The sequence below is a fragment of the Channa argus genome, chromosome 1 (genome assembly GCF_033026475.1).
Source record: "Channa argus isolate prfri chromosome 1, Channa argus male v1.0, whole genome shotgun sequence".
In the NCBI taxonomy this organism is placed as follows: domain Eukaryota; kingdom Metazoa; phylum Chordata; class Actinopteri; order Anabantiformes; family Channidae; genus Channa; species Channa argus.
The window spans coordinates 12,808,511-12,833,859 of record NC_090197.1 but is presented as its reverse complement, the minus strand read 5'-3'; the positions used below and the strand labels follow the sequence as shown (position 1 = coordinate 12,833,859).

The 25,349-nt window shown below is 39.2% G+C and overlaps 1 protein-coding gene across 7 annotated transcripts; it reads right to left on the bottom strand.

The window, feature by feature from the left end:
* Positions 1-847: 847 nt before the first annotated feature.
* Positions 848-25,349, bottom strand: ubap2l (ubiquitin associated protein 2-like). Of its 7 annotated transcripts, none has more exons than XM_067498494.1 (30): positions 25,211-25,349; positions 23,775-23,912; positions 23,120-23,197; positions 22,121-22,231; positions 20,832-21,006; positions 18,539-18,640; positions 18,336-18,381; positions 16,178-16,222; positions 15,318-15,424; positions 14,950-15,009; positions 14,801-14,853; positions 14,566-14,651; positions 13,561-13,741; positions 13,260-13,458; positions 12,652-12,989; positions 12,070-12,242; positions 11,611-11,731; positions 9,998-10,037; positions 9,694-9,892; positions 9,459-9,525; positions 8,199-8,535; positions 7,626-7,714; positions 7,465-7,518; positions 7,294-7,375; positions 6,974-7,191; positions 6,702-6,807; positions 5,293-5,418; positions 3,286-3,353; positions 2,975-3,169; positions 848-2,495 (listed from the first exon to the last, which is right to left on the bottom strand). In XM_067498494.1, exons 2-30 carry the CDS (start codon positions 23,868-23,870, stop codon positions 2,400-2,402), a joined length of 3,648 nt encoding a protein of 1,215 aa, XP_067354595.1. In that variant the 5' UTR covers positions 23,871-23,912; positions 25,211-25,349; the 3' UTR covers positions 848-2,399. The 7 variants fall into 7 exon arrangements, with proteins under 7 accessions (XP_067354595.1, XP_067354604.1, XP_067354585.1 ...); XM_067498503.1 differs by lacking the exon at positions 25,211-25,349 and adding an exon at positions 25,032-25,192 and having other exon boundaries at positions 11,611-11,701; XM_067498484.1 differs by lacking the exon at positions 25,211-25,349 and adding an exon at positions 25,032-25,191.

Below are 25,349 nucleotides of genomic sequence, written 5' to 3'. Positions count from 1 at the left end.
ACTTCTTGAAGACTCAACCACAAAAAAGAATTTAGATTAATAGATCTACTTTAACAATTAATCCCTTCCTACATTTAGTAACACCGAGCGACTTCTTAAACTTGTGCTACTTAAAGTTTTGACACCAACACTTCATTACATCTTTGAAAATGTTGCCATATATAGGAGTATGTTTTTACTATGGTATTGGTACTTGTACATAAGTAAAATCCCTTTATAAAAGATTAGATACAGACATGAAAATTTGCTTCACCTGTTTACATTTTTGTCTTAGACTTTTATTATGAAATATGTATTACTAACTGCGGCTGTTCTACTATGTACTTCTACTCAGGTAAAAAAAAAAACGGATGCAGGACTATTAGTTGTCCGTTACTTAAACATTTTAAATACAAACTAGAAAAAACAAACAAAAAAATATGTAAAAAAAAAAAGTCCAACTTTCAAAATATTAATATTTTATTTAAATTTACTAAAGGGGATATTTCTCTCCCTGAATGGGCTGAAATAAGAATTTAAAGTACATATAACCTTGAGATGTAATTGGATATCTATAGTTTTATTTTCACAAATCTGATATTTTTTGCTCCACTAGAAACCTTCAAGAAGAAGAAAACTGCACATTAGTCTATGTTCAAGACCAGCAGGATGGCTGTTTGTTGACACGACCACTCAGAATGTAAAGATACAGTTTAGCAGAAAGTAAATTTATGAAAAATGAATAGACATTTTAGCTAGTCCTATCTATTAAGCTGATAACAAAAAACATTAATCAGAATAGCATAAAACCTATTATTTAAATGCAAAATGTGTGTCTAAATCTTGTAAACAACAAAAAAGAAACATGTCTGGAGAAGGGCTGTGTTTGGCGTTTTAATTTGGTACTGCCGATCTGCTGGAGTCATACAGTAACAATACTCCAAACTTAGTTGAAATCCGCTGACTCAGACCTGTGTCAAACACTTGATGGCACAAGTTTCCTTTTACAGTGTTTGTCAATTCCTCAGCCTGGGCCATCCTTCAACACTGGGCATCACTGTCAAACCACTGAAATATTCTGCTGTATTTACAAGCCACATGAGAAACAAATAGTTTCTTAAAAGACCTTAACATCCAAAATGATGAAAATGTCTTCTTGTTTATTTACTTAATATTTATATATTTTTACAAAATAAAAAAAAAATGAAACAAAAAGCTGACAAGTCTGCAAGGATTTGAGAAAGGAGAAAGCCATCGAACAAACGGGACTACAGTACTTGTTTTTTTTTATATATGTACAAGACAAGTTTATCCATTTAAATTTTTTTTTAAAACGCACAGTACAAAAAGAAAAAAATAAATCACTGACAAAAAGAACCCATAAGTACAATTCTGTCCATCAGTGTTCAATGCTGAAGGTTTCCTTACAATATCAGGGGACAGGTGGTGGAGCAGGGAGGTGCTGGGGGCTCAGAAACAAAACAACACACTGGAAGGCAGACTGGGTGTGTATTGGCCTTGTAAATGACTCTCAACTTCTCTTGCAGAAAATGTGGGCCTCTATTGGGCCCTTTATGCAACAACTTCATGCAAACGGTTACTGTACAAGTGTTGGATAATGAAAAATCCTGTGCTAGGCAAAAAACAAAGCACAGTACACAACCACAGCCCGTGTGTACAAACATGCACGCAGTCACATGACAAACACACTGTCCTCACAGTCCAAGCCAGTGAGCTTGCTTATATGTCTTTATATATAATATATCTATATTTGGTAAAAAATAAACTTCACAACTCTACCAATTTAGAGAATTGTTTCTTCAAAATTAAAATGACACAAAAAAAACCCTTAACATTAAACAATTAAGCAAATTTTTGTATTTGGGTAATTTAAGTGGGAAAAGAAGTTTCCACCAAAATTAGAGAGCGGGGAGATGAGGGTGAGAAATACAAAACCAGCCTGTCCCCCCCACCATCAGATATTACTTAATTCCTCCCCATCAGCAAATTAAGAAAAGGGGGTTAAAAAAATATAGGGGAGGGGTGTCAAACGCACAGAAAACGTTCATTCTTTTAGAAAACAGTTCTATGTTGCACACAAGTGAAAGAAAAAAAAAAGGGTGGGGTGGGGAGATTAACCTAATACAAATTCCCAACACTAATATTTCATCGCTTGGTGTTTTTTTTCCCCCCCTCTTGTCCCTCCCTCCTACCCATCCATGCATTATTACAGTGCTCGTTCTCTCGGCACAGCACCTCCTCTGATCGCAGTCAGAGCTGCAGGAGTGCTGGGCCAAGAGACTGGGGAGGGAAATCTCTGCAGGAGGAAGAGGGAGTTTATATGTGTGGACTGTTTGCAGAAGGAGTGATGAACCCCCTCTTAGATTCTGTCAAAAGTGTCAGGACCTCTGCAACAGATGTTAGTTTGCCCCCCAGTTGTAGCTGTTGTATCCCGACTTGTTGATCTGAGACTTCTGCTGAATGGAGGCGTTCTGGCTGCGTTGTCCAGTACCGCTCTGCCAAGAGAGGACAGAGGTCAGCTGTGAGCTGTCACTTCAAAACATTTTTACTAAAATAAACAACCAAGTGACATGGTGAACCTATATACACAGATTCATCTGCCAAGGACAATTTTTGGATTTCTTTAATAGTCATAAAAATGTACACTCACATACAGAGCAATGTCAACACAGACACATACACAAATTAAGTAAAGGGTTGCATCCAGTTGTTAGGTTCATCTTCTTTACCAGTCCAAATACAATTTATTAATTAGGGAAAAACACAATAAAGTTTTAATAAAGACCTGTTTGGTCCAGTTAAAACTAGAAAACAGGTGTAGTGTGAAAATACGTGTATATAGATAATTTAGAATAAAACTGAACACAGAAATGGACTTAAAGCAAATGGCCGTTTTCCTTTGTGTCTGCACTGACTGAACTGTAGATGTGAAAGCTACCTGCAACAAAGACTGGGACACAAGCATGTACAGTACCTGTCCATCCTGCTGCAGGTGGTGATGCAGAATCTGAGAGTGGGGTTGTTGGTGTGGTGCCAAAATGTGCATGAATGGGGCAGGGGCATAGCCAGCAGCAGCAGGAGGGTTGATGGGTCCCCCGCTGCCTAAAGCTGATGGCAGGCTGAACGAAGCTGCCGGCGTGCCAGCATGGAAACCCTGCTTCTCGAACGACTACAGGAAAATGTATACAAAGAAAGACCAACATAAAAAGATTTGAAATGGGTATACTGAAAAAAAAAAAAAAAAGACAATAAAATATTTATGTAACATTGAAGTTCTGCAATTACCTGCGTCTTTGTGTAAACAGACCCTGAAATATCTGGTACCCCTGTGTTGCTTGATGTCACAGACACTCCTGCAGAGACAGTGCAAAAAGGAGACGAGCTTAATCCAAAAACCAGTCCCAAAACTGAACACAGAACTTGGGAGATCACCCACCAAACAAACCATACCCAACCACAAAATTATATTCGGATCCTAATATTGCTACATGATTAGATATTAGATCCTCTATTAATACGACAGTGAACAATAATAACTTTTAGTGTCTGGAGAGGGGAAAAAAAAGCTAATAAAAAGAAGAGTCTTACAGCACTATGATCCTAAAAATCTTTAGGTAAAAATACCTGTCTATGTAAATTAATAAATGATTTCAGCAGAATTTCACTTAAATAATGACAGTAAAGAGACAGGGTGAGGGAAGGGGATGAGAAAGATGGTGTGGCAGCATCTCATTTCCAGTCAGCCATAACTGTTAAATATCTAATTGTATATAGTCGTTACTGCTCAGGTTGTCCTGGCACATAAAGAGCCTCTGTACCACCATGGAGATGCAGAACAGGCTCCACTAGTGTGCAAAATATAAACACTGGACACAAATTATTATTATATATATATATATATTTTTTTAAAATACTTTTCAGATTGAGTGACATTTCATTGACAAAAAATGTTGCCTCCAAGTCCCTGACAGTCTAAATTCCAAATACATGGACAAATTCTTAACTGGAGTCACGGGTCTAAAACAGTCCACCGCAGCCTTAAACAAATATACGTATTAAATATTTGTGTGCAACATGTATGGCATTGGCACAGGTCATGCTGAACATACAGTTAGGACTGTCAGCATAATAAATATTTTCCAAAAACAAATATTTGTTCAATAACACATATTTACAATAAAGCAACGTTTTGAGTGACCAATAATCCAAAAGCACATAGGAATTCAGTTAGCTATGAGAAAAATCAACATATATTCATTACAATTAGTCGTTTAGCAGACGGTTTTATCCAAAGTCGACTTACAACTAAGCAGCAGATACTAGGGACAACTTGCAAGTTCAGTGTCTTGCCCAGAGACACTTCGACTTGTAACCAGGAGGAAGTTAAGTTGGTTCATGGACAACTGAGCTACAGCTGCCCAAATTAAATATAATCATATTTAAAAAGCTGGAATCAATAAAATATACCTGCATTTATGCTCATTAATGTGCTCATTTGTGTTTATTACCAATCGATCAATCACTAAAAATCTGTTGTCACTATCCAGTAAAACCTCCCTGAAGTTGACAATATTTCTTGTGAAGGGCTGTCACTGCATCTGTGCATTTCAACTCAAACTTTGTCAGAAAAGTCACATCTCAAAACTTGTTATCAGAACAGAAACACTGATGATCAGACCTTCAAGCATACTTTGAGATAATTATTTTTCCATCCAGGTGTAAGTCTTTCTCTGATACATGCACAATGCTGTAATTCTGGATTATTTTGACCAAGAATTGTATAGAATTGCTCATAGCCCCCCTCTTTCCTCTGTTGTAACCTATTTTACCCATAGGACATCAAGCTTGTTAGACTGGAGACAAACCCAGCAACAGCAACATGAGTGAAGAGCAAGCAACACTGAGAGAAAACATGACGGCATCAACCAGAGTAACTCCTCATCAATTTATGCCAATCAAATCCCATGTGAGCTCTTAAAAAAAATCCCAAAATGTGATGTATACTGATAATCAGGCAGTCTAACAATCTAAAATCCTGTTTAGACTGATGACGAGTTACCCTGGTAGAGAAGGTAACAGACAGAATGGCAGACAAGGCTTCTAAGAGAGGCAGGCTGCACTGGATCATCTAAAAGCGTATGTAATGGTCTTTCCATTAGGTGCAGCTCATCAGCGATGAGGCAAAAGACCAATAGCAGAGAAGGGGAAAAGGATGATTGGTGACACAAGTGGGAAAATGGGAAGGACAGGGTTTTTTCTTTTTGTTTTAATTTGGCACGTGGCGGCACTCACCGACTCCAGGCCCGGTGACAGAGCTGGCTGGCTTGTTTTGTGCAGAAGCGGCAGCGGCCACGGCACTGCCGTATCCGCCCTTACAGAAATCCCCACTCCCTGAAGCCTGGCCCACATCCTCATAGCCTGCAACAGTCAGACACACAGCCGCAGCCCACAGCGTTAGACACACCAGGCAGGGGGAGGACAGACCTGCCTCAGATTGCATTTGCAAATAATTTATAGCATTTGAAACTGTGTACCACATGAGAAGATTTTACCAAACTGTGACAATACAGACAGTGTCGACAGATAATGTAGGAAACATGTTCTAAGATCAGAATACTTTATATCTGAATTTTGACACCATCTGCATTGTCCTGTGTGGCAAAACCTACCCATCCAGCACAACAAGGTCAGAATCAATGCCATCCATGATTTGCAAGTGCTATCTGAACCAAGTCTGAGGGGAGGAGGTGGGGGAAGTGAGGGGGCAGGCAGGGTGTGTGTGGGAGGGAGGGTGGAGAGTGAGCTTCAGTTGGGTGACAGCAAAAAGCAGCAGATGGTGCAGCTTAGAACAAATAGGTGTTTGGACATGATGTGACCAAAAGTGAATAGTAAGTGATGGATTCAAGTATGAAATAAGATACGGCATCACTGAGAGAGAGAGAAAAGAAACAAAACACAAAAAACACAGACACAAGGTGATTGAGTAGATAACAGAGGGCAACTGGGAAAATATAAACTGCTGAAAGAATAAGGGCTTCAATGGAATTATATTAGGAAATATGGGAGTTTGATGGGTGCTCCATTTGTTGATGTGTTTATGATGAATGTGTGTGCAGGAGATAGGGGGGATGGTGAAGCCCTTGGGCAAACCACTTTCAGAAATGAGCAAAGCAAGCCATGAAAGACAGCAAGAGACCAATAAACTACACTTTGTTAGCCAGTTGCTACTGTTTAGGCCCCTCCTTCCTTTTTTTCCATTTAGTGTATCCCCCGAATATTTGTACATAAGTACACATTTAAAAACAGACGTGTTCTTGCCATTATAACTACAAATTGATTATTGAAGCACGTTCCTTAAGGATGCAGGTCATGAAAACTGTACAAAGTGCAGATGCAAATCTAATGGACAAACTTGGACAAAACAATAAGTCTTTTGACTGTTTAACAATTGAAATGACAATCAGCAGACAAAAACGTTTCATGAACCCTTAATAACCGCCTTGACACAAGCATAACAAATGCCTTTACAAAAGCATTAAGTTTATGCTTGGAGATGTTGCACTGCTCAAATAAGCACTCAACACCAATATAAAAATCAGTGGACACCATTGTGAACAAAGAGTTATTGGTATGCAAGTATGTGTAACAGAACATGCATGACCCCTCTAAACATGTCCTTTCAATATGGTTTATTGCCTCACCAGTGCTGTATCCATGGGAACCATAGCCACTAGCCTGCTGGAAGGGTGTGGCTGATGCATTGACGCCCACATTCACACCATGCTGCTTTGACGAGGTAGGAGCAACCTGGAAGAAAATAGAACATGGGAAGTAAATTTTATTATGTCAGCAAGGACAAAAAGTGGTTTTGGGTAAAGTGGGACAATGGGAAATAAAATAATAAACCCAAACTTAGGTTGGATATCCAACTGCAGTAATTACCAAACTTGAAAAAATCCTGGAAATTGCTCACCGGAAACACAGCAGGTCCGTACTGGAAGGTGTTGGGCAGGCCTGGCATGCCAGTGTAATACGGGAGGCTTGTGTAGCTGTAGCCAGGTGGCAGTGCCGGGTTAAGAAAGGGCTGCTGTGTGGTGTGATGTGTCTGGGTCTGGTTCTGTTGTGTCTGAGCTAATGTGGTGGCTGGAGCTGGGGATGATGCATCTCCTCGACCAAACTTCGATAAGTCGCCTTCACGGGAGAGGACAGAGTGGGAAAATTACCAAAGGTATGAAAGTATAGACTCAACTTGAGATGGTGATTTAAGTTGTAAGGAGTAAAAAGATGGCTCACCTGAATAGGGGTTGCTTGTCAGGCTACCGTCTCTGCCAGTCAGTGCTGTTGTGGGAGTAGCAAAGGGAATGCTGTAATAATCCTAGGGAGAGAGATAAAAATAATAATAAAATAAAAATGTAGGCCATAAAGTATGAATTGTGCATCAAGTTTATATTGTTCAATACCCACCAGCGGTATTCTTGTCTGCAGCATCTGTAGGTCATCATAGCCATACATCTGAGGCTAAACAAGGTATCAAATGTTTAGAAAAATGTTGCCAACTATATGACCAATGCACCATAAACAGAATCTGGTAAGTACACAAAGCCTAGACATTGTCAATAACATACAGGGTATGCGTGCAGTAGACCTGGGGCCATGATGTATGGATTAGGCAGTAGAGGGGGCACTCCGGGTGGCAGGTTTGGAGGTGCTTTCCCTGTTGTGAAACATAGGAAGGCATACATTTTTAAAAAAAAAAAAGCTAAAGCAACAAATTCTACGTTCATATACTGTACATAACTTTGTCCACAGTGGAAAGATATACACATTTTTTTTCAGAGTAAAATCAAGCTCATACACAGTATAGAGTGGTACAATCAATGACTACAATTTTCAGACATGAGATGCAGACAGGTATATTTTGCTGTAAATCTAACAGGCACAGGGAGATTAATTTCTTACTTGGTTAAAAGTGTCGGTCAACTTAAAACAAGAAATTTCAAATAACACCCCCAAAGAACCTCTACAACAATTTAAGTGTACAGGGGGAACACACACACACACACACACACCCCTATAGATTACCAGAGCAAATGATCAAAGGCTGGGAACAGAAACATTTTAGATTTTTCCATTTAACGTCTATTATAAAACTTAGAAACAAAACACTGCGGAAATGGCTCACTCATGTCATGTCTAACCTGAGGATGCTGCAGAGCTGCGTGCAGATGAGGAAGCAGCCGAAGAGGGGATGGTTGCAGCTGTTGTTGAGACTGAAACTGTGGCAGTTGCAGCAGCTGGGGCACCCATGGAGGCAGTGTTGAGGACCATGGCCAGAGTGCTGACAGGGCCGAGACCAGAAGGAGCTGAAACAGTGGCAGAGCCCACCGAGGAGGCCTGAGGGGCCCCTAGGGACACCTGTGCAGCAGCAGCAGCCACAGAGGAAGAGGATGAGGGAACTGATGAAGAGGGCACAGCAGAGACAGAGGAAGGGAAGGAGGAAGAGTGCAGGCTTGAATCACCATCTACGCTGGGATGCTGCAGTAAAGGATGCAAGAAGAGAGACAGATGCAGTTAGGTTCGATGAGATTACATTTCCATTAAAGCGACTGGGCAACAAACAGACAACTCTGCCATAATAATAAATTCAGATTAAAATGTTTTAATGGATTTAACGTGCATTAAAGTTAGCAGGTTACTTAGGAAAGCCAGTTTTTTCAGGTAATTGGGTAACAAGTTTAAATGCTCTTAAAATCTGCCTATATATGCAGCAGACAAATAATCTGATTATTGCTTTACCTGGGAATTATTTTGGGGAGAAATGGCTTATAGAGCTTAATTGTATAGTGTCAAAAAACTTCCTGACCTTTTTGCTGTGTGTGTGTGTGTGTGTGTGTGTGTGTAGCAGTGCAGGGACAGAGACAGCAGAGCTTCAATAAACAAAAGTATCTGAATGTAAAACCAAATAAGGTGAGAGAAACCTATGGACTTCTATGGGCCATGTTTGTGTTTAGTGTTTCAGTTTTAGTGAGACTTTGGCCTGACTTGGGTTTAAAAATATATCAGCGTCACTATGTGTAATGATTTCTCCTTTCATTTAGCTTTTTAGCTCTTTTCAGACCAGGCAACTTGCCCGGGTCTATAGCCTTCAGTCATGCACACGTGCTGCAAACTGATGCATGTGGTGGAGAAATCTACCTGGGGAAAGCAGGTTTTCCGATTGCTTTACACTGATTACAGAAACCAGGTTTTTTTATTTACATGACAGTTTATAAATAATCTTAGACATGAAAACCATCTGCATCCTCGTTACTTAAGTAGATTGAAATGCAGAGGGAGATAAAGAGTGATACCGTCTCCAGCATTTAACATCAACAATTCTTTCTGTCAAATTTCTTTTTTAACCAAATTGGTTCTTTGAACATGACAGGTTCAGGTCCAACACCAGACAGACAGCTTACCAGTAAGCTTGAGTTGGATGTCCGGACTGAAGGTGGAGCGTGACTATTCTGTTGTGATGGGTGAGAGCTGCAAAAATTACAGGAAGGTTCAGAGGACATCGCACCCTTTTACCTCATCACACTGCATTGCGCTTACTGATACATGTGTTCACTCATAGTTTGTGACTAGATTTTTATGGTAAACTCCAATCATGATCATATTCAGATATTGTGTGTAAACTTGGCTTCATCTCACTTGTTGTGCTGAGGAGGCGGAATGGTGCTTGGAGGCAGGTCTTCACTGTGTCCCAGAGCACTAAGGGATGCCTGATTAGATGTAGTTAACAAGGAAGCAGGGCCTGAGCCACTGTCTGTCAAAGTGCCCATGTTTGAGACAGATGACGCCGTGACTGAATCTGGGGCTGGCTTGACTGACACTGCAGAGCCTGCTGCAGCTGGGGAGAGAGCAACCGAGAAAAACACAAAAGTGTGCGTGAAAAACAAATCTTACAATTTTAACAATGCTTTTATTAAAGACGCATTTGTAAACAAATGCTTACCTTCCACAGATTGCGTTGCTTGTATTGAACTGAAACCATTCTGTAAAACAAAATGAAGGTGAGATCACAGGTTTCTACAGTAACAGGTCACTGTTGACATGATGAAGATATTGGGCTCTTGGAAACTGTCACTAAGAAGCTTTTTTGATATGCAGAGCATTTTAAATACAGGTCAGGTTAAAACCAGTTGCGCATTACAATAAACACAAGTTAATTTAAAAAAATGGTTTAACACTAGTGGGCTTGAGAAACACCATCTGCACAATTAGTTAAGTACACCTATCCCCACCCTAATGTCAACACTTGAGTTCAGAAAAAAAAAAAAAATCTCTAAATGGGTCTAGCAAAGGAGTAATAAAGATTTAAATAATCTTCAACCTGTGGGTTGAGTAAAAGATGAAGTGAACACAAACCCTAACCCTGAGTGACAGACTATTGATATAGACATTTAATACCATTAACAACACATCGAGCATGTTTCTTATGTTCCATCTATAGTGAAGATGTATTACTTCTTGGGTTTTCTAACAAAGCTTCTATCTTACTAATCATTCCTGGTTACATAAGCCGCTTTCACATGCACTGGAATTCTGACATTCTCCTGACTTGGCGATGTGGTGTATGCGAGAAAGCAAATATCCAAGTGATACACTCCCGACACTGTACTGCGAGCCTCCTAGTACAATATCCATATTATGTGTGTGTGGCATGCTGCTGTGTCCCGAATTGTCTGAAATATTTAAAAACTAACAAATGGGTGTGTTGATGACGTTTTTTTAAATCACTCGACTGCCTTTGCAGTGGCTGATTTTTCCTGACACTGTCTGAAGTTCATATGTGAAACTGTGAACCAATAAATTACCTACAGAATTAGTGTTCATCAGTGACAGTTGAAAGCATTACCAAGAAAGTTTGTTGTTTTAACCAGCAAATGCAGTGTTGAGCTCTGTTTAAAAATAAAAAATAAATAAACAAACAAGTTGAATGTGTTGTAAACTGTCATTTGCTAACTAGGACAAGTACTCATGCATTTTGTTTACCTCGATGTTTGAAATCAGAGTCAGTGACTGGTGTCCATATTTTTATATTATAGTCGGGTTGTGAAGGAGACGACATTGAAACAGGTTTGTTACTTAACAAGTGCTTTTACTCATCTTGTGAGGACATCTGGCTGACGACAACTTATTCTCACCTCCCTGACGGAGTGTTTTTCCTACTTTTGTCCGGACATCTGGCTGACGTCAACTTATTCTCACTTCCCTGACAGGGTGTTTTTCCTACTTTTGTCCAGACACATGTCAGCTTCGTAACCCATTCACTAAGGTCGAATAGGCTATATATGTACACCAAAGTTCAATCAATACAGCAATGCAGCAAATCCACAGAGAATTACACTAAAGATCATTATTAGAGGATTATAATAAACCTTAAATCAGACAGATTATGGAGTTAATACATTTGCATTAGGAGTTTTTCACTAGTACTGAGCTCTAGAACAAGTGTGGGTCAAGCCACTCCTCTAAGCATTACACCAACACTATCCTATATTAAATATTTATCAGTTTAATAAAAAAAAAAAAAAAAAAAAAAAAAAAGGGAAACTATGACCTTACCTTGGGTTGCATATCCTTCTGAGGAGAGGAGGAGACTGAAGGAGGGTAGCGCCGTGTCTGAGATGCTCTCTGATCGTACAGATCCATCTGGCTGGAGTTGGAGAGAGCCGCAGTCGACTCACTGCATATTGTAATTGTATCAAGAAGACTAAGTTTACTATATTCTTAGCAAAAGTGGTTCTTTCAATTTAATTTTAACAACTTAAATTTTGAAAACAATAAAAACTGATACTAACAAAAATCTTAACAAGCCACTACTTTTTTTTTTTAAACAAGAAAAAAGAAAACCTCTAAATGTTTAACTAATATGTTAAAAAGAAAAAGGGTATAAACATTTACAGGTATTGTTCTAGAGTTTTTTTCACAACAATGTGTTACCAGATGCAACTATGGACCAAAAGAGCAGCACAGTTATGTTTTTATTGCCCCACATGTTGACACAGCTTGGCAGCTACCTACCTGCTTGGGCTAGTGTAGAGACTGTTCTGAACCTGGTTGGCTGGTGTTGTTGTACTAGGGGGGGATTCATACTCCGGTAGAACTGGTTCTGACCCAAACTGCAGTGCTCCAAATTGAAGGTTAAGGCCTGAGATGTCTGCTGAGCCAGGCATCTCTACAGCCATTGCTGGAATCTGAAAGAGATCAGGGACAATTATGAAAGCTTGCCCAAACAGTCAAGAGTCGGTTGCCTCAAACTGAAGCCGAAGCACAAAATGTTTGTTTTTAAAACTAACTTGTACAAAAGTATGAGTTATGTTAACATGCAACGCGAACATAGGAGGATAATAGTTTGTGTACTCAATGTGTGTCCCTACACTCTACAGGTCAGCCACCAGCTCTCCCTCATCTTCTTTCATAAAGGCCATCAAAGATTGTGCGGATTGAGGTCGTTTGTGTTTCAACTACAAACCTGTCCTTAATCCTTTCTATAATCACCAGTTCTTTACATATTGAGTTAAGTATGTGTAAATTGAGATTTTCAAAGAGCCTGTCCACCCAGAGCTTGCTCAAAACCTACTGTAATTTGTATTTAAATTTTACCTTTGTTGTAATGGAAGTCCTCTTCTTCTGCTGCTTTAGTTTGTGTTGCTGCAAAGGCAGTGGACTTGAACCCTGGGCATCTGAGGAACTTGGAGAAACTTGTGGGTCTAGAGAAGGAACTGCTGCCATTTTGGGATGGGAAGAAGCAGGCAGCGGCGCCACATGAGGCGAGGATGTTGTTTGTTGGGATAAGGAAGAAGAAGAGACTGAGGAAGAAGGAGGCAGGCCTTTATCCTGCAGGAAAACATCCAACATGGACGAGGTTGAGGTGGCAGCCTGATAGGGCTGCCGCTTTGTAAAGGGAGAATGGACAACAGACTCTGGCTGGGTCTTAATATCTGGAACATGAAGGAGTGCAGAAAGTTAGGACAGAAAACAGAGCAGTTTGGATTGGCCTATGTTGGGGGGGGGAAAACCAAAAAAAAAAAAAAAAAAAAAAAAGGTAAGATCTACAAAATTTTTAAAACTAAATAGGCTTTATATTTATAGTACAAATTATCCTTACCATACTCAATTGGTATTATGGGTTTCAACAGGGGTATATAGTCTAACTGAAAAATTAAATTAAGTTATCTTATAATGTTAATTAAAATAGCATGTCTTCTCACCGTATTGTCCCAGTGAGGCGGCACTGGGGTCCCAGGATGAAGGGGCTGTGTTAGGAGGTCCAGTCTGAGAGTGCTGGGCTGCCAGCTGGGCCAATGCCTGGGCTGTTTTATACTGCTCTAGGAACTGAGAACCAGTGGTCCCTGTGCTACTTCCTTTGGGGTCTGCCACATCCCCAAAACCCTTGCTCAACATGCTGACCTGCAATGTCAGTAGGGAAGTCTGGTTAGGGAGTTAATTATATATCAATAAGCAAAGGAAAAAAGAGCCAGGAAATAAACCTGTGTGTTTTTCATGTCTCACCATATTGTGCTGAGTGTAGGGTGTACTGGGGGGTGTTTGGGAGTTTGGGCCCCCTTGCTTGGAGTTGCTGAAAACAAGTGGGTGGGACAAGGAAGAAGGTTGAGTATTCTCCAAGGGGGGATTTTCTGTCTCTGAAGCAGAGGATGGTGGAGTCTTCCCGAGAAGGACCGCAAGGTCAATCCTAAAGGAAAAATTCAACACAGATGCTGACTAGAAGGTATTTTAAAAAGTGCTTCGACTCAACCTTTCATTTTGCTACACTTCCAACTATTTTAGAGCAGCAATTGCTCGTCGTTTTCATTATCTAACAATCTTTCATTAAGCTTTTTTTTTTTGTTGTTGTCCTTTCGGCTTATCCCGTGAGTTCAGGGTCGCCACAGCCGATCATTGTCCACATGATGATTTGGCACAGTTTTTACGCCGGATGCTATTCCTGACGCAACCCTCCCCAATATCTACCGGGCTTGGACCTTGGTTCAGTGTCTTGCACAAAGACACTTTGATTAGCTTAAATTACGTAATTCAGATTTTGTTTTTTACCTTAGTGCCAAACAAGAAAATGCAGCACATTTATATAACTAAAGCTTGGGTGTTTTAACATTAGCTTGTTTGCATTTTTTGCTTGACAACTGCCTTTTACAATCGCGTGTTAAACAATTCCAATTTAATTTTCTCATAATCAACCAATTAGTAGCTTCAGCTGTAAACTATTTAGAAATAATTAGGTAAGTCTTATTTTTAAAAAGATTAAATGACTTAAGACCTAATTTTTGACCAAACTATTGAAAACAATGTTTAGTTTGCCTGTTTGTCATAATCAATTTTATGCTGACCAACAAATCAATTAATCAATCACCTAAATCAAAATGTAACAAGTTTAGTGGTTGATAATGACATTAATACTAATTTGATTATTAAAAACCCCAGTTGAACCAAAAAACAGTTCCCAGAAAGTATCTTGGTAGAAAGAATGGGTCAGTCTGATGAAGTTCATTAATGACCCACCTCTGCCCTTTAGTGATGGTGACACTCTCTTTAGGCAGAGGCATGGATGCCACACTGGATGCTGTGAAAATCTTTGTCTCTGAAAGCTGTAGAGGCAAGAGGAAAAAAAAAAAAAAGGGGGAGAGGTTATAATTAATAAGACAAAGGTGGACAGCCAGAAAGAATAACAAAACAAAAAAACAAACAAACATCTATAATAACTTCAGATTTTGAGGTGAAACAAACAAACACTCACATCCTCATTCCAGTCCTCTGTGCCCCACTCCTCTGTGGCAGTCCTCCAGGCACCTAGAGGTCCACAAGAAACTGTTCAGTACTATCGCAATGAGAGCGCTTTAATAAGAATACGGAATTAAAGTGAGACAGAATTGAAGACACATTTACCTGGAGCAGAGTCAAACTTGGGAGGGTAATTTGTTCCCTCTCCTGCAGAGTATTCCAACCCTGGAGAAAAAGATAAAAGGTAAAGAAATTTAAAGCGACTGTAAAGAGATTTTTTTTTTTTAGTCACATGGGCACACAGACACCTGGATATAGAGATCATGGTGTAATATATAATTTTAGGATTTAGGCATTCGTTTAGGGTAGATGGAGTCCTCTGAAAACAAGAAAGCATTCCACTTATCTTTACCGTAGGAGTCTCTTTGGGATGCTAAACACAATCTCTTAAATTGGTTGGATAGTAAACAGATGCTTAATTAATAAGATTTTTTTTTTTTTATTGGAGGACCTTTCCTAATAAATTAACTTACTGGCTCCCTCCTCCAGCTCCATGTTTCCTGTGTTGTTCCAGGTGTTGCTCCCTCCATAGTTTTCTTCTGTCTGGGCTGGCTCTGCGTAGTCAGCAGGGTTAAATGTCCTAGATAGCAAGGCAAAAAAAAAAAAAAAAATAAAATAAAAGCATATTGTGAGTTGAGAATTGAGTGCATTTACTGAGTATTTCCAAAATCAGCAGCCACAGCTGGGTGTCCATCTGAATCTATCCCCCACCCTTTTTATTAAAAACCCATTAGTGAAACTTCTGAAAATGTACTAATTTAGATCAATAAAGTAAAAATCTGATCAAGGCCCCAGGGTAGATGTTTTGGATATGGCTCTCTACTTAATAGAAAAGTTGTATTAGAAAAAGGCTGTATTCTGAAATCAGGAGGGTGACATTACATAAAACTGAATGAAACTGTCTTTGAGAGTCTGGATAGTACAGACATGCAAAATAGGAGGTGTAAACATGTAAGTGCTGTTTTTATTTCTGAACAACTCTTGGCTGGAACTGCAAGACTTTGACACATCTGTGGGTGCTGAGAGATTTACAGCTGGTGCAACCTAGCAACATGATGAAGAACCACACTTTTCTTTTGAGTAAAGCCAAGATGAGCACCCATCATTTTTCTAGAATCCTTCCTGTGCAATTTTGAGGAAATTTTTGGCTTGCACCAACAGATCCAATATCAGATTTTTAAGGAGACCATATCCATTTCATAATCTATTAATAGAACAAAAAATAAAAAGTTGTTTTGATAAGATCTTGTATTACATCATCCTGTTTTATGGTGCTTAAGAGTTTCCCTACAGAAAGCAAAAACAACAGACACACCAGAGACGATGCACTCACCTATCACCTCCTGCAATATCATATCTGGGCCCCTTATCAATCTGGCTTCAAAGGGGAAATAATGGCAACAGTTACAAGAAACACAAGAAACAGTTACAAAAACACAAGTATAAGACCCTGCACGAATACCTAAATCCAATTTTTTGTTTTGCAAACCACAAATCAGAGCAGCAGCGTAAGCAAAATTCCTTTAATCTGCCAGTGCCAGTACTCTAACAAACACTCTGCATCTGTCAGTCACTCCACAATGCAAGGCAAGTGTGCTTTTAGACACGGGTCAGTACACAATGCAACATACCCAGCTTACACGATGTACACACAACAGAAATTCATATCACTTGCTAGATTATGATCCTTTTAAATGATGTGGTCCATTTATTAACAATCCTTCATGTGGGAGCTCAAAGCTATTACACAGCAGAATATTACTGTAAATGGAACAGTCAGCATTTAATAGATCATCCTGAAATAAAACCTTAGTTTTGCATCGTTCCATTCAAAATCTAGTCTCACTTTTTTAAAACACTTATAGAATTAGTTTACTTGCTTGCTATACAACTATTCTTGTCAAACCAGGACTCCACTTGTTTATTCCCTGAAAAACCAGCTAGAGAATCCAAATACAAAGGCTTCTAACAGTACCACTAAAGAATCAGCACACTAAATACAGAACAGAGCTGTGTTCTCTCATTCCTAGTGATGTTTACTCACATTGTTGGACATCTCAGATACAGCAGACAACAGCAAAGTTACAAGCTGAATGATATGTATGCTTCACAATCTGAAGGACAGCAATTCAAGATCTGTTCAAAACTACTACAAAAAGTAAATTTCTATCACTTCAGTAAGTATATGGCACATACTAAACACTGAAGACGTGTTTTAACAGTCAGGTGTCTACTCTATTGCATTAAATAATAAATTATTGTAGTCATTTAGTTTTCAGTGGATTTTAATATTTATAAGCAGAATGTGGGTAAGAGAAGTGAATTGTAGAAGCTGTTTAGTAATATTTTAAAATGGCACTAGCATAATGGTTTAAATTCCAGCACTCACAACTTCTTACCATAAACTCAAAAAAAGGACAACACCTGTTTGAAGGCTTCTTCTGTGAAAGTCATGTGTACTTTGTTAGGCCTGTGTTTAATTGACACTAAAGCCAAGCTGGTAAACTCTCAGCAACAAGAAGCAAGCACACTGACAGAGCTGTAGTGTGTCACAGGGTATCAGCTAGCAATGCATGCCACTGCAATTAGGAAACCCCCATTTTGGCACTTGACACCCCAAAAACAGGGTTATTTAGAACTAGCATGGACCATGCATAATATAGTATAAAAGGGCATGGACATAAATGTCTGAGTCTAAACTGGACAGATATGTTTCAAAGTATATCAAAGATTTTTTAAAAGACATAAATTTTTTTAACCCTTTAAGTTATGGTCTGTACAACGCCTTGCTTTTATCTTTTGGGCCTTTATATACACAAATATTTTTTATATTTTTAAGGCCCTATTGCTGTACCTTTGAACACCACGTGCAGTACTTGGAAAACAAAAATAGAAAACTATATTCAGCCTTCTTTTAGGAGGAAGTCACTCAGCCCTAGACCTTTTATGAAAAAGCCACATCATGTCACAAGCACTACTTCAGCAAACCACAAAGAGATTTAAAGATAATTAGCTGCAGAGTAACATCACATTACACTTCACAGTTTATTAAAAAAAGGTAAGAAAGGAATGCAGTCATAGTTGTGAATAATGACTTCTTCTGTTATGACAGCTATTATGGCAGCCAAATGTCTGTATGGGACGCTAACCCATCAACTGGAATGTTACTGACTGCACACACAAAGCCAAATACAACCTAAACAATGCCAAAGCACAGGGCCGAGAGTAGAGTATAAAGTTAACCAATAGGGTCACAGACGCCCCTCTTAGTGGATCTATCCAAATTTCACTGTAAATAAAACATTTAAAAACTGTGTGCTCTGAAGAGATATTCAGCCCACGCTGTTCCATGCCATTGGCTGACGTACATCCTCCCTCCTTTGGATTAAGGCTAAACAATAGACTGGGGTCCTGCTCTCTGGTGACCATGGCAACAGGTAAAACTGGAACAAAAGGCCCTGTGGTTTTAAGCAACACAGGTGTTCACTTACCCCATTCCCTGTGCTGAAAATCTGCCTCCTCGCCTTCCAGATACTCCTGGGAAAACAAAATCTTGCATTAGTTTCTTAGTTTGACAATTATAAAGAAAAACCGTTGCAGACATTTTCAGAAAAACAAAAAATGAAATACCCCTTGTTTTAATTGATGCATTGCTTTCAATGAGGAGTATGAATAAAGAATTAAAATCATTTACCAAGAGTTCCTCTTCCTCTGCCTCTTCCTCGTCGGCCTCGCTCGGCACCTCTTCCCGCTACTCCTGCCTTGCTACCATCCAAGCCATTCTCCTGACCACGAACTTGAGTTACGGAAAGATTCAACATCATAAGATTTAAACACTGCACTGTATGGACTAAAAATATTGAATTCTTCTTTCAACTTAACTGTGTTTTAGAGAGACACTATATCAACACTATATTGAACATGAGTAATCCCCTCATTCAAAATGAAGATGAGTCAATTAAAAGCATTAATGTACATTTACATCCTAAACTAAAGCCATAGAAATCAAGTGGAAAACTGGTAAAACTGCTCTTTATTTGATGAACAATTACTTCCAATTTTGAGGAAGAATGAATTCAAAGTAATTAGACCAATAATTGTCAATTAAATACTGCATATCAATGAGTCCTAGTGCTTTTGGTTGTTCAAATGGGTAACAAGCATAACCTTATTTAGATCAATATGTTTCAACATTCAGAGAATAAGACATTCTTTTATAAATTGCAGCATCCTCCTTCTAGCAGTGAATCTCCCTTCTTAAAAAGATGTTTAGCTGGACTAATTCTGAACTCACAGGTCACTAAACAGTGCAATGTTTGTTATGAAACATTTTGCCTGTTTTTAAACTATGATTTGTTTCAATTATACTGTATGTTCCATTTAAAAAAAAAAAAAAAAAAAAAAAAGCCATGATAATCACTTTCTTTGCCTGCAGGCATCTCGTGTGAAACTGAGCAAAGCAACCACATAACATAATTGAGCCTCCTCCATGTATCACTAGGGATTGTGTTCTTTTCTGTTTTGTTTCTACTATGAAAAAGAGCTGATGTGACAAAAAATAAAATAATAAATTGTCAAGCATCCTCAAGTTTTTCTCCTAAAAGCCCTGTGGCTTGTCAATATCTATTTCAGCAAACACTAGACAGTTTGTTTTTCCCTTTTTAAAAGTGAGGCCTCTGTCAATTAACCAATCCTTTCATTTAGAAAGAAACAGATGGTACGTACCATATGTACAATGCTATTCTTTACTCTTAGTGGCAATAATGTACCCTCTGCGGTTTTTCATTTTTGAACAATCAAAACATTAGAACCACCTCTTCCTGTAATGCACACCAGTAAGACTCCACTACCCACTTCAACCTCAAAAAAACAAAAACAACAGTAGAATTATTACATTTCTTACCGTTTCTACTTAAAAACAGAGAAATTATAACATTGTAAGTGTATAATTCATGGGAGAGCTGCATTATTGGATTAGATTGTACAGGTGTACCTAATAAAGTGGCCAGTGAGTGTACATGTAAACGAACCTTTACAGTTAACATGTTTTAGGAAGAGGAAAGTACTGTTTCCTTAAAATGTCAGGGTACCAATAGCACAAAGGCATAGCAGCATTTAAATATGTCAGTTTAATAATAATCAGTTTTTATTGCATTTGTCCCAGTATCTTTTTCTTAAAATATTAGATTTTGTTATCATTTGAGACATGAGAGTGCTGGATTTGTTTTTAACCTTCTCCGCTAGTTAATCAGCATCCTTTTAAAGGCTGTTGCAAACCACCATTGACACCTTTTTCTGTTTAAGTTCTTCCATCTCATCTTCCAAAGCTTTTCTTTTAAGTCCCTGCATTGGACCCTCTCTCCATCAAGGTAGATCCTGCATCTGATCCTGGCTGAGGCTACAGTAGCATTACTTTAAAATGGTCCAGCAGACCCTAAGTGTTTGAATATCCCATGAACTGTGATCCAAGATAACGTGACTGGACACCATAAGCCTCCCAAAATTGAACATAGACATCTAGTTCATTTTTTGTTGACGCGTTGCATTTGGTCGAAAGGATGCTCGAAGATAGCTTGTTTTTCTGACGGTGGCAGCTCTGCTGGATAGTCCAGCCAGCTTGCCCACTACAATCCAAACATAGACTTGTCCGTCATCTGGCTGGGGGCAATGGTTCAGCGTGTTCAATTCCAGATGTTTACGCTGATTTACAGATCGAATCACAAGCGAATCAGTTTATAACTATAATAATTATTTTTTTTTTTAGTATTTTTCTCGAAGGATAAGTGGTAGATGAAAGATGGATTTAAGTGTTTTTCTTGAAAACTACTGAAAGAATGAGAATCAAATGTAATGCCCCCCCCCCTTTTTCGCAAAAACAATTTAATGACTTTTAATGCTTTTTGATTCCCCGCCGAAACCCTGCACACGGAGTGATTTGTGTATGTAACAAAGTGTTTATATTTAGATGCTAAAGTAAATACACTTACACTCTCGTCCTCTACTGGCTCCACGGCCCCTGCGTGGAGCTCCACCTCGACGACGTGCTGCATCTTTCTCTCCTCCTTTCTCCCTGTTCTCTTTTCCTTCCTCTCCAGTCTCTGCCTGGCTGGCGTCCTTCTGGCCCGACACCCCTTTCTTTTTACCCACCATTTCCCAAGAGTCCTAAAGAAATAAAGATATTGTTGTAATGTTAAGTCAGTGAAAGCAATGACAGCTACTGTAATCACAATATGACAAAATGTTTAGCTAAAGCAATCAAAATGAAAAGAAATGTTTTTTTATTGAGGGCTGATGGCCCATTTGCATAGGAAACATTGTTGCCATTATTGCTCTCATTGGGTGGTCAATTTATGTCTGACTACTTCTTAGTTGGATTCCACTACTGGGCTGTAACTACAGCTTAAAGTTGAGTGAGCTAAAAATAACAAACCTGGTAAATTCTTCTTGACAGTAATTTTCACGAAGGCCATAACTGTAAATTTCTGTATTCTTTTTGTTTAATTTTGTAATTGATAAGGTTTGATTAATAAATTTACGAAAGAACACACCTCCAGCAGAGATTCAGCTCTAGACTGGTAGAAGTGCACTATACGCCGAGTTATTTTTTCCTAATTTTAACCTGAGCACAAAACCAAATTAAAAAAAGAAAAGGTCCACTTATTAAAAGAGGGGGAATATCCATGCTAAGTACCATCAATCATTTGATTAGCTTAGCAATCAACAAGTTTAAAAACTGACTTTTTGGTCCACCAGTCTCTCTCGTACACACAGAATGAATTTGGAACCATGGCTTGTGGATTTTTTTTACATTGACATTAGACGCCACAGGTTTTGGAAGATACCAAGGCTTATAATTTTTTTAATTCTTGATTGTTTTTACTTGACTCTGAAGACTGTCTGCTGATGTGATTTGTGGCCAAATAATACTATTGAATTGCACTGTCGATCATTTATAGTATTTACCAAAAATATAAATTGTGATTATAGTTTCCAGTCTATATCCCTCAGTCCTACTAAGTGCATGGAGAAGTGACACTGACCAGAGGTAAAAGACATGCATTCATAGCGAAATGCTTTATGAATTCCTGCGCCTTTCATATACTTTTTTCTTAAACTAGGAAAATCCAGTCTCTGTCCAAGTTGAATGCTATACCTTTACAGGAGCATCACTCGCACAACATGAAGTGTTACTTAATTACCAAAGTTCTCTATTAGAGTGTAGCACTGGTTTCTCCAGGAGCACATCACTGTGCCCTAACAGAAAGCCAATACTCACAGTGTCTGGGCTACCCTCCAACAACACGTTAATGGCTCTGTTGACATCCCCGTTGCAATCGTGCAGTGCAATCATTGACTCGTCCTGGTCCTTGCCTGTGATGTCAATCAGCTGGAAAGGAAAAGAGTAGCATGATGAAACACAGGTGACCCCTGGCTGACACTCCTGGCATCTCAATCGGTAAAATGATTTTCTGTAGAATTTAGTGTTTTATTTAATAACATATATAAAATTAAGTGCAACTCAAAATATTCCTATTTCAGAAAGAGAAAGTACTGCAATTGCATTTCTGCTACCAGCAGGGATCCAGCATCATAAGAGACTTTAGTAGCATGAACACAAGGTTCATTTTCCGCAGAGACTTATAACATTGTCCTCTCAATTTCTTTGAAATTATTAAATACTATAAATCGAACAGGCAAAAGATAAAAACTATTTTAAAAAGGTCCTTGTGACCTGCTTATAGAACCTTCTGGCCTTAGATGACATTTTTACTTCTTAATGCATTCATGAAATTAATCACGCCTTGATCTCAGATTGTGTATATAATACCACCGGTAAGACATTTAAAGCTACTTTGACAGGACAAAAGAATTATCTGGCTTAAATGTGTGTGTAGATTATTAAGTATACGATAGAACTAAACTAGAACAATTCAATAATTTTCCACAGTATGAAACTGCTGAAGTTTATTTAATAAGCTGAGGGAGAAATTGCAAATTGTGCTTCTTGTCTATCATTGCCATATCCATTTAACATTTTGCCTGATCTTGGAACGCGTGTGATCTTGGGACTTTGTCAAACCGTAGAAAAACTATACTTAAATCATTTTGTTTAATGGCTGTGTCTGTCCCTGATTAAATATGCAAAACACAAAGGACTAACATAAACAACTACCACAAACAACACATATGCCAGAGCTACTTCGCTATTTTCAGACATGTAAGAAAGAATTCCTGGGGTGAACCCAGACAAGCAGGATGCTGTGCAGCTGCTCACCTGTTTGACCTTTTCTTCAAAGTCTGCATCATTGTGGTCTGAAATCATTTGCGCAAGTCGGATCTGCTCTGCGGTAGCCTGTTTTGGATAAAATGACATCAGCATCAACTATCAGAAGCGTATGGTCTGCACTTTGTGACTGTGAGACCTAATGCATGGTAGACACTTTGATACTGAGTTAAGGATACACACACACGATTAGACAGTCACCACTATGGACTACTAACAAAACTAACAACAAACAACTATGATCGCTCGTCTAACACCAAGTCATTGACTACTACAGGTCTTGTTGAAACTCTTTGTAATCATACATGCCCAAACAATTAATTGTAACAAGTGGGATGTTAACTGGTGAACTTCATCAGTGAATGAGCTGGTTCGTGTAGTTCACACTGAAGCCCTTCCAACTGACAAAATATTATGCCAACAGATTTTCCTGTAGTCTAGATGAAAACTTTTTACACAGCCTCTTTTAGAACAAATTATGTTGTGACAAATATAGTATTTGGTGGTACAGTATATTGTATAATAACATTCCAACTTATATCACGTGTACATTGGATTCATAAAAACAAGTAACACTATATTCTCCTATTTTTTTAATCCTGATGTAAATCATTATGAATTTCAGCAATGGGACAGTTGTGGGTACCTGAGGCCTTTGCTTGTGCTGTGTCTGGCTCTGTGTCTGGCCCTGCGTCTGCTCCCATCTGCCCCGGGCTCGGTTCCCGCCCATGGACGTCATCATTTACAGTATATACAATTAATAGTATTTACAAAGGAATAACACCTGAGAAGATAAGAATGAGAAAGGGGTTACAGGCCTGTGACCTACTTAAGTTATATACATGCTCTGACATAGTACTCCCTCAAACTGCCTAGTAGCCTATTGCCTAGTGAGGGAAAGCTGACTGGTATTAAAAACACACCAGCTTTGTTTCTAGAGACGCCAGATAATCGCTGACAGTGGACGTTTGACAACTGCCTTAAACCAAATCTAGCCGCGGGTGTAACCCGGGAAGCAAGTGAGCGACGGTATACAAAGTGGGGTTGTGGCTTACAAGTACACATGGCATTAGGCAACTTATTTACCTCTACAGAACATGATGCAACAATTTCTATATCAAAAGAGACATGGTAGTGTTAATTCATCTATGTTGTGAAACGACCCCATATGATCACAAAGCGCACAAAGCTAACGTTAACTAAATCTGCATCTCTACTCTAGAGCGAACTGTTAACCTTGCTGTCGACGGAGACTTCTTAATCCAGCACGCGTTACGTAAAACCCTTCCTGGGCTAGCCCAAAACAAGCCTAAAACCTGGGGCCGTCGAACTCACTGTTCAACTAGCCAGCCACATGGCCAAAATGCTAGCCAACTGGCTAATACTTGATAGGACAGCATCCAGCTTTGAAATCTCCGTGGGCTTCCGCTTCTCACGGCTTCACCTCATGGCGTCAACGAGGCTAAGTTGTCAGCCGCTAGCTCGCCAGCTAACTGCTAAGTGTCGATGACTGCCTATGCAAGGTAGAGTTGTTAGGGCTAGCTGAATTAGCTTGATAGCCAACAAGTTAATTTGCGAATTACCTACTTTAGAGCAGTGGAGCTTTCATGTCCGACCAGACAACCCAAAACGCCCATGACACTCCGTTGCCACTACTTGTCTCTTAACAACTGCTAGCCATGCTAACTAATGTCGTTTCAGATAGCTAGGATAGGTTAGCTAGCTAGTTAGCAAAGTGCCAGCTTTTTAAACTGCACCACCACTCTGCAACATCCTTTATTAGTCTGGCCCCGGTTTAATCTGATAAACGGTCTCTCCGTATAGAAAAAAAAAAAAAAGACCGAGGCTACCCGTAGGCCTACAGGCCCCATAAAACGGAAAATAAATAACAGGCAATACTGACCAGAAACCCGGCTCAATATTATACACTGCTACACAACCGACCGACAAGAGGTCTCGTTGTCGACCTTCTAGTCGGATTTAGGACAGGATATAATTCCTGAACTCTCTGTTGGTAAACTAAGTTGAGAAAATATTACGAACCGTCTCGCTCACACAATAAGCGAGAGACTGTGAATTTACCTGTTTCTTTTCCACTCTTACACCACGGAGAGCTGTGTCACGTGGTTCACGGAGCGCTTCGAGGAAACTGGACCCAAACCATGTGATCAATGGAGTTATGACATGTCCGCGACAGGGTGCTCCACACATAATACACATC